Consider the following 15,213-nt stretch of genomic DNA (forward strand, 5'->3'; position numbering starts at 1 on the left):
CAAGAAACAGGCTGCAAAGTTTTAAACGGGCCCATGTTTAGGATAAAGGGTAAGTAGACAAGCATCTGGGAAGGCTGGAGTGAGCTGGCTGCTGAGGTGAGCATCATTCCCTGATGTCCTATTACTCCTACCGAGGCACCGACTTAGATTTTATAGGGCCTGGTGGGTTCTGATTGGCTTCTGTGGGTCAGCTGACAGTATCCCGGCCACTTGGTCCACGGAGTTTAGTTGTCTGGCCTGCTGAGAATTCAGGATGCTGTTTGTGGAGGAAGGTAAGATGGGGGGGGGGGGAGACCGTCTGCTAGAGGCCTGGGTTTGAGAGAGAGAGAGACACGCATGCTTTGCGTCAACCAAGCATCCTAATTTAAAAAATGAACAAGGCCTTTGTTTTCAGTTTTTCAAAACAAGGGAATGAGAGGGAGGGCAGGCCTTTGCTACCAATTTATACTGGGCCACTCTGGTTCTTCCACAGTCACCTCCTTGAGGTGCTACTTTTCTCTTTGTAGGGTGTTTGCACTCAAGGAGGACCGTTCAAAAATGCAGGCCCCTACTTGCGGTCTGAATTAGCAGTACCATGTTGTGGCCCCCCCTCCCAGTGTGATTATTTTGAATATAGAGATTGGGACTTACTGGGTGAGGGGGGGAGAGAAAGAGCTACCAAGGACTCAGCTGCAGATAAAATGTTCCGAATGTGTTGTAAAAAGTGCAATTTACACTTGTGACACTAGACGGCAACTGTGAGCTATAGCAAATTCAATGCATTTTTCAAAAGGGTTTTAAATTTTTTTGTTTAAAAAAGCATTTTCGCAACGTTTTTAACACGTCTGTAGGTGTTGCACCCAAGTAAGCTGATATTTCAAATGCCATCCACAGGTAGTCCCAGAATCCACAATACAGTGGTATCTCAGGTTACATACGCTTCAGGTTACATATGCTTTAGGTTACAGACTCCGCTAACCCAGAAATAGTACCTCGGGTTAAGAACTTTGCTTCAGGATAAGAACAGAAATTGTGCTCTAGCGGCTCGGCAGCAGCAGGAGGCCCCATTAGCTAAAGTGGTGCTTCAGGTTAAGAACAGTTTCAGGTTAAGAACGGACCTCTGGAACGAATTAAGTACTTAACCCGAGGTGCCACTGTAAAGAACTCTGGGAGCTTTGTATATTCCCCCAGCTGTACAGATTGAACTGACTTGTTTTCTCACTTTATTCTATGTGTGTCAGAAAAGCATAGGTCAGGGAAACAGGACCTTGGCAGGGACACACACACATACTCGTGTTAATGGCCTATCACCGATGTGATCACCTCACCTGGAAAGTAGCTTGGCTATATTTTAATACTTGCTGGATCCAGGGATTAGAGAAGTCTCAGCATATGGCCTACTGCCCCGCAACTCACAAGAAGATACTCACTTGCACATCTGCACTTACCTACATGCATACAAGCTGTTGTGAGGGGCGGGGATGAACCTCTCGCACCTACACCACCCTTGGCTTGGCCAAACATTCTGATGTGCAGCCTGATTCACATACTTGTGCAAGCAGCTGCACTTGTGTGCACACAACTCGCATTCAATCAAGATAACTTATCTAGGTCAATATTTTTCATTTATAGCTTATTTATCTAATACAGTAAGCCTGCAACTTATGCACATTTATGCACATTTAACATTTAAGTGCATGGCAAAAAAATGAATAAAATAAAAAGGTGGTGAAAAGGGGGCAGGATTCTGGGGAAAATGACTTTGGCAACCCCCCCCCCCATTGTTGAACACAATGAGTTTTGACTATACGTGATTTTGGCTTTAGGTTCGACCCCCAGAATGTAACCCCCACATAGGTTGTGGGCTTATTGTAATACTAAAGGGTGTCAGAACTTCAAATTTCTTGCTTACGCCCTCCAAGGACCTCTTGCATAATCTCCCATTTTCTTGGAGTCACTTAAAGTTTCTCTTGACTGGCTGTGTAACAAAAGCATGAGTAATCAACCTCTCTGATTTATCCATGAAACTCCAGTATCAATCTGTGATGGTACATTGTGTAGTTGGAGGATGATGTCAAGGTCGGAGAATCTTACTGATTGAGAAAGCAGGATGCTACTCGTTGTGATCCAAGGACAAATGACTAGCAGTTTACCTATAGAAGCCACTGGATGTCACTGTTGCTTTGTATGCCTCTTGTGAAATGAAGTTAGCTTAGTACCGGAATGAAGAAAACATTTCTTTTAGCTAGAAGTTCAAGTCAAAGGTGAACCACACACTCATATCTTTGCATATTATGTGGGAGTATGCTCCATTTAGTTTCCACTGTTTTCAGCTTGGGTTACAAGCCATGCAGTTTTGTGTTAGATTAAGAATTCTGGAGAGAGTTTTATTAGAGCTATTACGCTTCCTCAGAGCTATATACAAAATATTGCTTTGTTATCAGAAACAAGTTTCCCTGATTAGTTGAACAAATAATTTTGAGAGATTGCTATGCACAGATTGTGTGTCCTTGTGATAAAATGTAATGCATTCATCGAACACGCTAGGTACGGTTTCATGCCATATGCAGATAGCCAGTGCTTGCACTGTGACTTGGTTGTCTGTGAAAAGAGCACATGACAATGGTGTGTGCATTTAGTGGAAGTGTTTGGTAAGTTTTTGTGATTAAAGGTGGGATGTGGAAGTTTGCATAGTTTGTTTTCAGTCTTGAAGCCTTTTGTTGGTATTTTGGTAAGGTCATTTGGAAGATATAACACAAAGTAATGGCACAGAAGTGCAAGTGGCTTGGCCTGTGTTACAGAGAACTGTCTTTGCAAAGATGCAGAGAGGCATCCTGTTTTATTAAATTCCATTGTGTCACCTCTGTTGTTTGGAACCCATAGAAATGAAACGTTTTCCTGTTCGTATGGCACAGAGTACTTTCTTCTTTCTATGAATAATTATGTGCCAGTGAGGGAAGTGCCATATGGGATAGGTTATGCAGTGTTAATAACTACAGAAGAGTGGCCCTTATTCCTGGTAAATGGCATGCCCTGAATATACAGTATGCAATAAAGGCCATAAACAGAGTCCTGAGTGACAATAGTATGCAATTTGTAGACCGACAGAACAAACTCACCAAGAACTTGGCCATCTTCAACTTTAGATGAACCAGGATCTGTAACTTGTACAAAAGGTTCTTTTGTGGGTGAGTGGAGGAGGAAGGGAGGTAGAGAATTAGAGCACAGTGTCGCTACGGATTGTTAAACCAAAATGGTCCACAACGTGAGCTGCCATTAATCAGTTAACTCCACTCATCTCTTGTTTCAATAAGAAAAAAATTGCTAGAACTTTTAATATATTTTAAAACATATTTGCATTTCCTCCACAATAACTCGTGTGAAACAGACATTGGGACAAGCCTACGGTAGGAGCAATAGTTTTGTCATGATTTGCAGTAATACAGTAGGCTTATCCTAGCAGCTAGGTTCTAGGAAGTGACTGTGGCGTAGCAAATTAGCACATCATGCTAATTTGGAAGCACTGCCCAGTTCTAAGAAATGCAGTTAGGAGTGATGTCTTCATTTCATACTGTGCCGAGTGAGCGTCTTAAAACAGGCCACAGAATGTTGATGAAACCAAGGTGGGGCTTGAGTTCTACGAACGCTGAATTGTCTACCAGTTTTGGCTGAGAGGAAGGGTGAAGCTGGATTTATGCTAAACTGTTGAAGAGGCCAAGCCGAGGAAGGAAACGAATTTATCTTTTGAGTCCCTCAGTGACTGTTGTAGGGACCTGTGCTTTTTTACTTGTTCATATGATGTAGAGTTATGGGTGAGCAGTAGGTAACCAGGTTTGCTGGTGACACTCAGTTGTTCAATGTGGTTAAAGAGATTGTGATGACCTACAAAGTGATTTTTCTCAACTGGGTGAATTGGCAGTAAAATGGAAAATGCAATTCAAATTAAGCAAGTGTGAAATGAGAAGCATTAGGGCAACAGAAAAATATATATCGTAATTTCACAAATACACTAATGAGATCTGAACTGGCAGTGACTGACCAGGAATGGGATCATAGTGGATACCCAGATGGCCCGAGAGGCAGCAGTGAAAAAGTCAAATTAAATGTTAGGGATCATATGGGAAAGGGATTGAAAACCCCTCTGCAAATATCATAATGCCAGTATACAAATGGCGAGATCAGATCTGGAATATTATGTAAAGTTCTGGTAGCCTCATCTTTAAAAAAAGGGAGGGCATTTGCAGAGCTGGAAAAGGTTCAGAAAAGGACAACCAAAATTGGAGGGGATTCTCTGAGGAAAGGAATGGTCACAACATTTGGGGCTTTTTAGTTTAGGAAAAGAGCACAGAAGGGGGAACATGTTAGAGGTTTATAAAGTAATGCATGCTGTGGAGAAAGTGGAATGCTTTTCTTCCTCTCTCTAATACTGCAATTTGGGGCCATCTGAAGAACCTGAATGTTTGAAGATTCAGGACGGGGAATGTGGGGAGTACTTCTTCAGACAGCGAATAGCTCAACAATGGGATTTGTTCCTCAAGATGTAGTAATGGCTGCTAACTTGGATGGTTTTAAAAGAGGATTAGACAAATTCATGGAGGATAGAGGTATCATTCTGTGCTGGCTATGTTGGCTGTGATTTCCTTCACTGTCAGAAACAGTGTGCCATTGTATATTAGTTTCTGGGAATTGCAAATGAGGAGAGCGCTGTTGAGCTCAGGCCCTTCAACCACATACAGTGAAATTTTGAATTCTTACAAGCCAAAGGTAATTCTATGGATCATTTGGTTGATTCCTATCAAAATTGCTAATGGTTGAAAAAAGATAGGAAACCATGACAAACAATAAGGTGTCGAAGGCACGCTGTAGCCTTAGTGGCTTTGACAGGTGATTGTTAACAAAATCGTTTTTCATTGGGTCCTTATAAAAGAGGGCAATCTCTTCTTTAAATCTTGCTCAAAAGGGCCAGTCAATCATATCAAAGCTTTTCCCACATCCAACCCTTAATGATTTTTCTGACTGTTATAGCAATGGTAATGGTAATGTACTGTGCTACATGCTTTATAATTTTTAATTGTATTTTATAGCTGCTTTTATTTATTACGTTATGCATTAGCATTCCATGTGAACTGAACCTGCATGTTACTAGGAGAAGAATCAAGCCAATTCTCCCCATCTTCCCTTTCCTTCCCCCACCAACTGACACTTAATATTCCTTGGCTCCTGGAGGCCACATTGGGCTCTGTTTGTGCAGCATTATTAATTATTATTATTATTATTATTATTATTATTATTATTATTATTATTATTTTCTAATGCATACATTTCTGCGGACCTGGGGTGTTTTCCAGAAAGGGAGCTGCATCCATGTGGCCAACGAGAGCCTTTGTGACATTAGAGAAGATCCTGCATCAAAAGAAAGATCAATAGACTTTGCAAAGGTGACGACTTTCATGACCCATTACACAACTGCCTTTCTAGTTATAATAGATTTTAGAGAAACCTCGAGTCCTGAAAAGATGCTCATGAAGCCCCTTTAACTCCAGTGACAAGCACATAAGCTCCTGTGCATTTGGGATTTTGATTGGTAATCATTCCAACGTTCTTTTGAAAAGCCAGCAGAATTCATGTATTAGTAGTCATGAAAAATTGCCACCTTCCTGTTTGCTTTTGGGCTGGGAGATGTATTTTTGTTCTTGACTCCATTGGGCCTTTTCTTTCAGCATCTCCTTCTGCTCTTGTAGCACTTAAGTCATCAGTAGTGGATGCTGCAGAATCTTTAATGCTTTGGTGCCCCCTGTTGCTAGCTCTTCTGTAGAGATACTCAATAAAATTATCCATAAAATGATTGCAGGGACTTTTAAAGATCCATCAACTAAAACATAGCCACAAAACATTTCCTGCTGCAGCGCATTGTAAAGCTTGCTTCATATGGGAATTAATTTCCATTGATGTTAACCATCTTTTTGTGATCAGTCTGGATTGCAAAAGTTAACTAGCATGGGTTGCAGTGCTTAATTTCTTCAGAGAGCTTTCCCCCCTTAAGCTTAGAAGCATCCCCATCTAACTTGCTAACACTGCCTCCCTCATCTTAAGAAGAGTGAGGATGCACTAGGTGGCTTAGGAGGGAAATAAACTCACCTTGCACCAGCTCAGAGACACTCTTTATTATAAAGTTCTGGGACTGACATTCAGAACATTTTCTAAGCGTTGGTTCAGCTACAGAACCTAAGTCCTTGTTTTCTCACAAACATTCATATATGCTTTTAGTTATGCTGGGGATTCAAACCATTTCACACATGATTTCTGATCCTTTGATTGCTCAGTGCTTGAGCCTTTTACAAATGTTCAGTCTGAATAGAACCAAGGTCCATATAGTTAAAGTTATGGTTTTCCCAGCAGTGATTTGTTGTTGGCCATCGCTGCCTCCTGTGGAAGAGAGTTCCATACTTTATGTGCTGTGTAGAAATACTTCTTTAAAAAAATCTATACTGAATCTTCCAGTATTCAGCTTCATTGGATGTCCATCAGTCCTAGTGTTACGAGAGAGGAGAAAAACCTTTATCTACTTTCTCCCTGCCATTCATAATCTATCAAGTTAGATTATGCCTTTTTTCTAGACTCAAAATCCCCATATGCTGCAACCTCACCCAGTTTTACAATATCCCTTTTAAGGTGACGTGACCAGAACGGTACACAGCATTCAAATGTGGTCACACCATAATTTGTATAACAGCATTATGATATCTGAGACCTATAAAGACCTATTTGAGGACTCAAACAACCACCAGAAAAAAGGCTTCAATTTTTTTTTAAAAGTACTATAAAGAATACACACCACCATTCAGCCACCTCTTAATTATCCTAAACTAAGAAAGTGATACCCTGTATTAAGATATAATGGAGGAAATTACCTCCACAACAAAAAGCCCCCGGACCTATTTATCTGCAATTTGGCAGCCTCAATCCACTCTGGAGTGTTTCCTGTGCCTGTAAATTTCATCCACTTTGGCCAAAAGGGAAAAAAAAAAACCATAGCCATTTTTAGATTTTGCATTATACTTAGTGGGGAAACACAGTGCTTTGCTTTATACAGAGTGGCTCAGAACTCGAAACACAGTTCAAAGTGGAGAGAAAGCACAAAGTGATGCAGACACAAATTGTTGTTGTTGTTTTTTAATGCATAGGGTCTGTGTATACCACTGGTATATATCCTTAATTGTGAATAGCCAATAAAAATTGTATATGGCGGATGAAGCGGTGGGATCCATCTCTCTAGTGGGCATCTCTCTCCCTTCATTGAAGCCTTTTTCTTGTTGCAGTGCATAAGTTGATGTTCGGGTTTCAAAATTAGAAACCCCATGTTACAAAGAGATGAATGGCTCTGTTATGCAGTGGAGATTAGCCTGAATGTTACTCATTACCCTCTGGGGCTGAGGCGGGGGGGGGGAATTCATAATGCTTTATATGCACTGTGGATTACTTGACTAGCACCTTGTTGCCTAATGGTTTCCATGACTCATAAATGCAGAATATATACTTATAACAGAAAAAATGCATTATTTCCCCGTTTCTTTGATGCCATTATAAAATGTGTGATATTTAAATACCTAGGCATTTATAACAGAGTCATATATTCAGTAGGGTAGCATCTGAGCACCTGGAAAAAGAAATATGAGTACAGGAACAATAAGAAATCACTAGGCATTACAAATATTTAGAGACTAGTCTCCATAGAGAGCATATTAGCTGTATAAACTGCCAACAGCAGCAATAGGAGAGAGCAGATTAAACAGCTGTAAAATGTGGATGGTGAGCACAAACTGCATATTAGGAATTGAATAGATATCTAGCTGTACTTATCAGAACTAGATAAACCACCATACCATCTACTGCAGTGCTGCAATTAGCTACATTATGGTGGCATGTAGATCCCAATTTTTCCATTGTGATGAGAACAGTCTCATTGGGTTTTTTTCAATCTCCCTGTAACTCATACCAGGCTTATGAACTTACTGGGGAAATGGGGCATGCACTGCCCATGTTTCCAGTTGGAGGGCAAGCACACCTGGTCAGCACCTTGGTTCTTTGAGGATGCTCTGCAACTTTTGTTTTACACAGCACACTGGGAGCTTACATTACACAGCAGCATACAGGGTTTGCTGCCTGTGGTACATTGAAGAGGGAGAAGAAGGCAGTCAGCATGGTGCTCTGAAGACTGTGTTTGTGTGATGCTTGTGTGTTCACATTACCACTTTGCCACATCCACACATTATGTTTCTATGCGTCTATCGTAAAAATCCTATGTGTCACACCTCAGAAATGTAATGTGTGTAGAAGCCCTTAGAAGGCATGCATAGCTGAGTGGCAGAGCACGTGCTTTGACTGCAGAAGGTCCCAGGTTCAGTCCTTGGCATCTGCATTAAAGAGGTTCATAGCAGGTATTTTGTCTGAGACCTGGAGAGCCACTGCCAGCCATAGGCAGTACTGGGGCCAAATAGACGGCACTGGCCAATGTTCCCATGATGGCCAGTTTCTGAAGCAGCCTCCCTAGCTATTCCTTTAACAGCAATTTAATCTGCAGCAATTGCAGGTGAGGATCACATTTAGCTCCTAGTCACAAAATGTAAACCATACTGGCTATAAAAAGCTTCACCTGATCATTTCTGCATATCAAAACCCTTCTTAAAGGGGAAGGAACAGGCTAAATCAGGGAGGTTGCGCATAGCCAATTGGTAAGCTTGCCAGCTTACCTGAAAAGGTCTCCCTGTTTGTTTTCGGCTGGTATCAACTGTGCCAAGACGTGTGGGCAGTCTAATCCACAAGCTGCTGTTCCAAAGAGAATGTTTTAATTAAAGTGTCATGTTGCAAGAGGTCTAGCTAAATTCACTGAGCATGTTTGCCAGCACCAGAGATTCGGAGCAACTTTTTAATGCACTGATGAGTTTTTCCTCTGGCTAGAAAGGAAGGGAGGGAGAGAAGTTCTGTGTAGTGTTTCCCTCGCAAAAAAAGACAAATTGCTGCTTCTCTCTCTTTTTTTAAATGGTTGGCAAGGAGACTCCTCTCTGCCTGGGCACTTCCTGCTTTCATTAGCATAGCCCAACCCACATCGAACAAACGCCCAGCACTACCTCATTTTAATGCTGGACCCAGGCCAAACGTACAAGCACTACACTGAATATAAGGAGGAGAACGACTGCAAAGAGAACCATAAACTGTCATAAGGCTAGACCGCATCTCTGGCTAGGGCAGAAAAAATATTGTGCTGAACATGAACTACCTTTTAGATAGTTTGCATGGTTGAAAGCAAAACATACTCAGCAAGGTTCTGACACTGGAAGAAAGGAGGGGAGGGAGATAAAAGAACGGGTGTTTCTTTCACAGATCTGAAAGTATAACCTGACAGAAGAATAAGCGAATTTCATACCAACTGGGTGCAGTTCAACAGAGGCAGTGTTTTCTCCCCCCCTTTTCTATTATTATTATTTTCTTCTGCTACAGAAGAAGGAACATTGTGAAGGAAAGGGGTAGTGGGAACACAACATGGCAGGGGCCAAGCGAAAAAGGAAAAATGCCATCTGGAGAAAGATCCATGCACTTCGCTACGAAGACTTCAAACTGTGGTGTGTAAGGAGGCTCCCTGTTCTGGAGTGGGCGCCAAACTACAACTGGAAAGCAGACCTGCTTCCTGACACAATTTCTGGGATGATGCTGGCTGTTCAGCAGGTGACTCAAGGTACTGTGCTGGAAACGGGCTCCGATAGCTGTTTAGCGTACAGGTTGAACTGCTCAAGCCTGTGCTTGTCTCCTACCAGAACTCATTTTCCCCATCCCCTTTCCTTATCCTTGACCCATTCGGTGTAACTTAACAGCAGAAGCCTGCGTGTGTTTACGTGGAAGTAAATTCCGCTGTGTTCAAGGGGGCTTGCTCGCAGATTAAATGTGCCTTAACCTTGCTGAAATAAATGGGCATTTCTCGCCTTTAACATGCAAGCACACAACAATAGTAATATATGTTTGGCAGCATTTGTGTGTGCATGTACATACGGCATATCAATTGGGTGCCATCCGACGGCATATATAAGAGCGATTCTTGCTTGTCTCCTTTAAAAAATAATTATACCTGTGCAGAGAGGTTTACTGCTACTCACAGCAGAACCCTTTAATTATGAAGTGAAATTCACAGTACAGATCTATGCATGCTGATGCAGATGTACATCCCACTCTGTTCAGTGGGATGTGTAGTAGGATTGTAGCATTAACCCTTTACTAATCGTATCTGCTTTTACCTTCCTTTGTTGGTTGTTGCTGTGCTTTATTGCACAATGTTTGCAATGAGAACAACACACTTATACTGACCTACCTTACAGGGTTCTTGTGAGGATTACTGCTTACCAAGATAATGGTTGTGAAGTATTTTGAATGCCATAAACTGATACGTAAATGCTAAGTATTATTATAATTATTCTATGAAAATCTAGCAATTCACCTTGAAAGTAGCATCTTTCTCTTCCCCTGCTCATATGAGAGAAACAGTGAAGAGACAGACAAACATTAGCATTACCCCCTAGTGTTACCTGTTACTTCCTTGACACCAACAGCCAACAAGCCACAAGAGTTTAGCACATAAAATAGTTTGTTACAAGTTTATCACAGTAGCCAAAATTGTGGCCTTTTGCAGGCATGTTTGTCTTCTGAGATGTACTGTAAATTGCCATTGAAAGCTGTAATAAAAATCAGGGGGGAGCTCCAATTTAGTTTGGTTGCCATAGGTGCAAAGAAATCTCCCCCTGGCTGATCCCTGGGGCGGGGGGGGGGGAAACAGATGTGAAAAGTACAAAATTACTTAAATAGTTTTTGGAGAAATTAAGGTTTCTGTCATGTTATATATGACATTTCAGAGAAATTCCCCATTCAGTGTATTGTGAAAACAGCTGAAAGATCATTCAGAGGCAAACATTTTGTGATAGCTGTTCTTTTACAGATTCCCTAACAGCTAGCCTTAGTCCTCATTCATGCATTGAAAATTATAAGTGCTCCTTTAATTGAATTATTCTGCAGCTGGAACCAACCGGTTTGTGTAAGTATTTATGCTTTTGGAGTAATTAGGAACATCTGTGCTGGCATGATTTAACTTTAAAGACCTTAATACTGTAGTACTGTAAAGGATCTTGTTTCACTGGTACACTCATAGACAACAATTGCAATTAAAACACAGCTAACAATGGTATGTTTGAAGCCAACCAAAATACTGAATTAAGAGGCAGGCAAGAGTAGGTAGTACTTTTCTCCAGCCTTCTTTTTTGGATTTCCACAAAAGAGTTCTCGGACTTTATTGGCTACAGCTTAGAATACACAGGTGATGCTAAAGAAAACTACCATTTCCATTACATAAGAAGCTGCCTTTACATCAGGTGAGACCATTGATCCAATGAGCCCAATATTTTCCCGTCAGCAGTGGCTCCCTAAGGACTCAGGCAGAGGACTTTCCCCCATCACCTGCCATCCTGTCCATCGTATCTAATATAGTGGAGATGCCAGAGATCTTCTGCGTGTAAAATAGGTGCTCTGCCATGAAGCTATGGCCTTGATTATATTAATAAAACAAATATAAGAACATAAGAAAAACCTACTAGATTATACCGAAGGTCTGTCCTGTGCATTATTCTCTTTCCACCAGAGGCCATCAGATGCTCATGAAGAGTTTACAAGCAGGGGATGAAGGTAACGGCATTCTCTAGTCTTTGAATCTCAGCACCTGTGAATGCAAAGGTATTCTATTTTGGAGCATAGTGATTCTTCCTGGCTGTTATTGCTAATGTAAGGTTACCAGATTTTTTTCAATGAACCCAGGGACACTTTTCAACTTCAATTGATTTTGTATGTGGACTGATTTGTAAGTCTGGGGACTATCCCCGGGAAACGGGGAGGTCTGGTAACCTTATGCTAATGGTACTGATAGATCTCATTGAATTTGGCTAACTTCTTTTAAAGCTGCCTAAGCTAATGGTTGTCAGCATGGTATTTCATTTAGTCTTCTATAAACTTAGTACAGCAGCATTCTCTAGCTCAGGACGTTGTTGGACTCCAACTGTCATCAGCCTCAGCCAGCATGGCCAGTGGTCAAGGAGGATGGGAGTGTGTGTGTGTGTGTGCGCGCGTATCTATATATTTATATATATTCATTCTCACCCAGTCTATTCTTGGCGCCACTTCTGCTTGTGGCATGGGGGCAATTGCAGTGTGGCTGGTTCCTGTGCCAATCGGAATGTCAGAAGCCCTAGGTCATGTAGCAAAATCCCATGTTGTTGTAGTTTACAGGATAACATAGCATTGGGGTACCCAATTCTAGCTTTTCCTATGTGGCTAGGAGCTTCCAATGATATCATCATGATGTAGAAAGGAACCTCAGGAAATCATGAGGATCATACAAGAGGGCGAGGCTTTAATATAAAGCAGATTCCAATTAAGCTTCCATTTAAAGGAGATTCTACAATTCCCTAGGCAACTTATTCCATTGGTAACTGTTCTCTGAGAAGGAAACACTCTTTGGTATCTGCAGCCTACATCTGCTTTGATATTTGCTTGAATCCACAGCATAAATGGCTGTCTGAGCCATGGAATTATTCTGTTAACCAAACAGGTTTTGCCCAAGCGTTTCCTTCTACCTTTTGACTTCGGATCATTACCTTTAAGGAATGTTCAGATGCCATTCTGTCAAGCTGTACTGTTCATTCTGCCCTGGCCCAGGATGATTTTGTTCTTTAAAAACTTGTGCAATATCTAAATGCTAATGAGAGATTTGATACAAAAAATTGAGAAGGGGGACAGAAACAGATAGCATGGATGTTAATCCCATAGCAGACACACACAAAGAAGGGGAGTCAAACTGGAGTCTAAACTCTTCATTCAGAAGATGTCCAAGGGCTACACTCAGTTTTCAGTATTTGATTTGGGGTGTGGGAGGCAATAAAAGGATCAGTAGTTGATTACTAAGTACACTCGTTACCATTCAATCCCAATGTGCAAAAAAACTTTCATCAACACTGCTGCTGCTCAAAATCACCAGTTTCCACCCAGACCTTAAGACCTCCTTGCAATTCTAAGTCCCCTATCATTTAGAGTGCTTCCATCCTGCAGTTTATTATGGACTCTGCACTGTTTTGCATGCAAGTTTTGCTCAGCATCCATAGAATGTTGTCTTCATCAAAACACTGCCCTGTGTTATTTTCCTATTTAACCATGATTTACGCGGAAAATCTGATAAGAAAGCAAAACCTATGAAAATGGTCTGGATTCAATGAGGAGATGTTGTAGGATATCATTTTGATGAGGATGGCATTGTGTGAAAATGGCAAAAAAATATAATGTTTGAGCAGCACCAAAACTGCCATGTGGAAGTGCCATTAAGTCCACGTACCACTGCTTGTCCTCCAAAATCCTCTTATACTCCAAAGCAGCTATCTTCACCAATCATGGCACCTAAACATCTCCTCCACTGGCTACAGACAACCGCTTCCTATCTCTTCTGGCTTTGTGTCAGCATATAGCCAATAGTGCACTCTCTATCCTTTTTGATGCTTGTGCTGCTAATATAAAAGGATGGCAGAGAGTTCAATGTTTAAGATTGTAGTAATGGGCGCTATTGGTAGGCTAATCCTTTTGCTTCCTAACTATTCAGATGGGTCAGAGCTAAGAGTACCATAGTCTGCCATATAAACTTTGAAGGCAGGAGGTTTACAATCCAGCTCGGAGGTGTGAAACCTCAGGCCAGGGGTCAAATGCAGTCCTCCAGGCTCTCACTCTGGCCTTTGGAAATTTCTCCAGCTCACACCCTTCACAGGTTCTGTTTCACACCCCAGATATTTTTGCGTGGCTAGAATATGTTCTTGAGCCCTGCTAATGCCTCTTGCTTGTCTGAATGGAGAATAGAGAGGAGTGTGAGGATGTAGAAATGTCAGAAGTGAGCAAGCAGTACATTGCACTGTTCAAGTTGGAATTAACTCTTTATTAGCAAAAACCTGATCCACACAGGAGTGTCAAGCCTAATGAACAGAGCAACTCATCACTGGTTGGCCTTGTCCCCAGTGAAATGTGTGGGGTATAAGTAGTTAATGTTAACAACAACAACAACAACAACAACAATAATAATAATGGTATCCGCCTCCTCACAGCTGCCTAAGTCCCCTCCTCTCTGGGGCTTCCCCCCAAGCAATCAGAGACTGCGTCTGCATGTCACCAATCCCTCCCCCACCCCTTTCAAGCCCTTCCTGCTCCTGGAAGAACAGAGAGGAGGGGAGCTTGTCACAGCAGGAGGGGGAGACACCTTTGACTCTTCACCAACCTGACTCATCTCTGCCTCTTGGCCTCTCTCCTCCTCTGCTTCAGCTTCAGCTTCAGCTTCAGCCTCTGTTTCCAGACTTCTCTCTGCCCCAGACTCTCACAGCTCATTGATCCCTGTTACCCCTTCAGCTTCTGACACCTCCTCTTCCCTGTTCTGCCTCTCACCACTCATTGTCATCCCACCACCACTCCCTGGGCTCTGAGCCTTCTTCTCTTGGGGGTTCCCCAGCCGGTTCCTTCCAACTTTCCTCTGCATCCAACCAGTCCATGTCAAGAAACTAGTCTACTGTACAAAGGCAGAATTTACATTTGTTGCTCTGGCCCCTTGCTCTGGCCCATGACTGGCCCATGGCCCTTGGAAGATGGACCAGAAACAAATGTGGTCCTTGGACTGAAAAGGTTCCCCACCCCTACTCTTTCTGATGCTCATATGGCTCATGCCTCTCAATCTACTCGTACGCCTTGCCTGTACAAAAGGGTTCATTGAATTTAGAACCAATTCAGAGAGCCACATGGTTAAAGTGATCACATGGTAGTGCATTTATGGGTCCAGCTGTGGCAGAACCACTTGAGGGATTGGTCAGAATGTGGGGGGATTCAATCACTGATGTGGATGAATAAGTGACACCTTACCTGTATTGAATTTAAATTTATTAGCCATTACCCACCCTCATTCCTGCTTCATTGGGGTCGTACGTGAACATCTGAAATGGTGCAATTCTCAAAGGATTGTCATATTTATTTAGTGCATGCTTAGATTGGATCTGGAGAGACTTTTTCCTAACACAATTTCTCATCCATTTCAATCCCCCTACTCCAGTGCCCTAAACTTTATTTTAAGAAACATAGAAATCCATCCCTCAATTGGTTTCATAAGCACTGTAAGAGGAATAA

The 15,213-nt window shown here is 41.9% G+C and overlaps 1 protein-coding gene across 3 annotated transcripts in view; it reads left to right on the forward strand.

Annotated features, from left to right (window-relative positions):
- The first annotated feature begins 209 nt into the window (after positions 1 to 209).
- Positions 210 to 15,213, forward strand: part of SLC26A7 (solute carrier family 26 member 7) — an 80,803-nt gene continuing 65,799 nt past the window's right edge. The window contains exons 1-2 of one of the 3 annotated variants that reach the window (XM_082233653.1): positions 210 to 272; positions 9,478 to 9,712. In XM_082233653.1, coding sequence (XP_082089779.1) covers positions 9,520 to 9,712 — 193 coding nt within the window. In that variant the 5' untranslated portion in view covers positions 210 to 272; positions 9,478 to 9,519. Of the gene's footprint in view, positions 273 to 5,308; positions 5,418 to 9,477; positions 9,713 to 11,660; positions 11,749 to 15,213 lie in introns of those variants that run through there. The other 2 variants (XM_082233654.1, XM_082233655.1) reach the window with 2 other exon arrangements.

This window comes from Podarcis vaucheri, assembly GCF_965113315.1.
Source record: "Podarcis vaucheri genome assembly, chromosome: 8".
NCBI lineage: Eukaryota > Metazoa > Chordata > Lepidosauria > Squamata > Lacertidae > Podarcis > Podarcis vaucheri.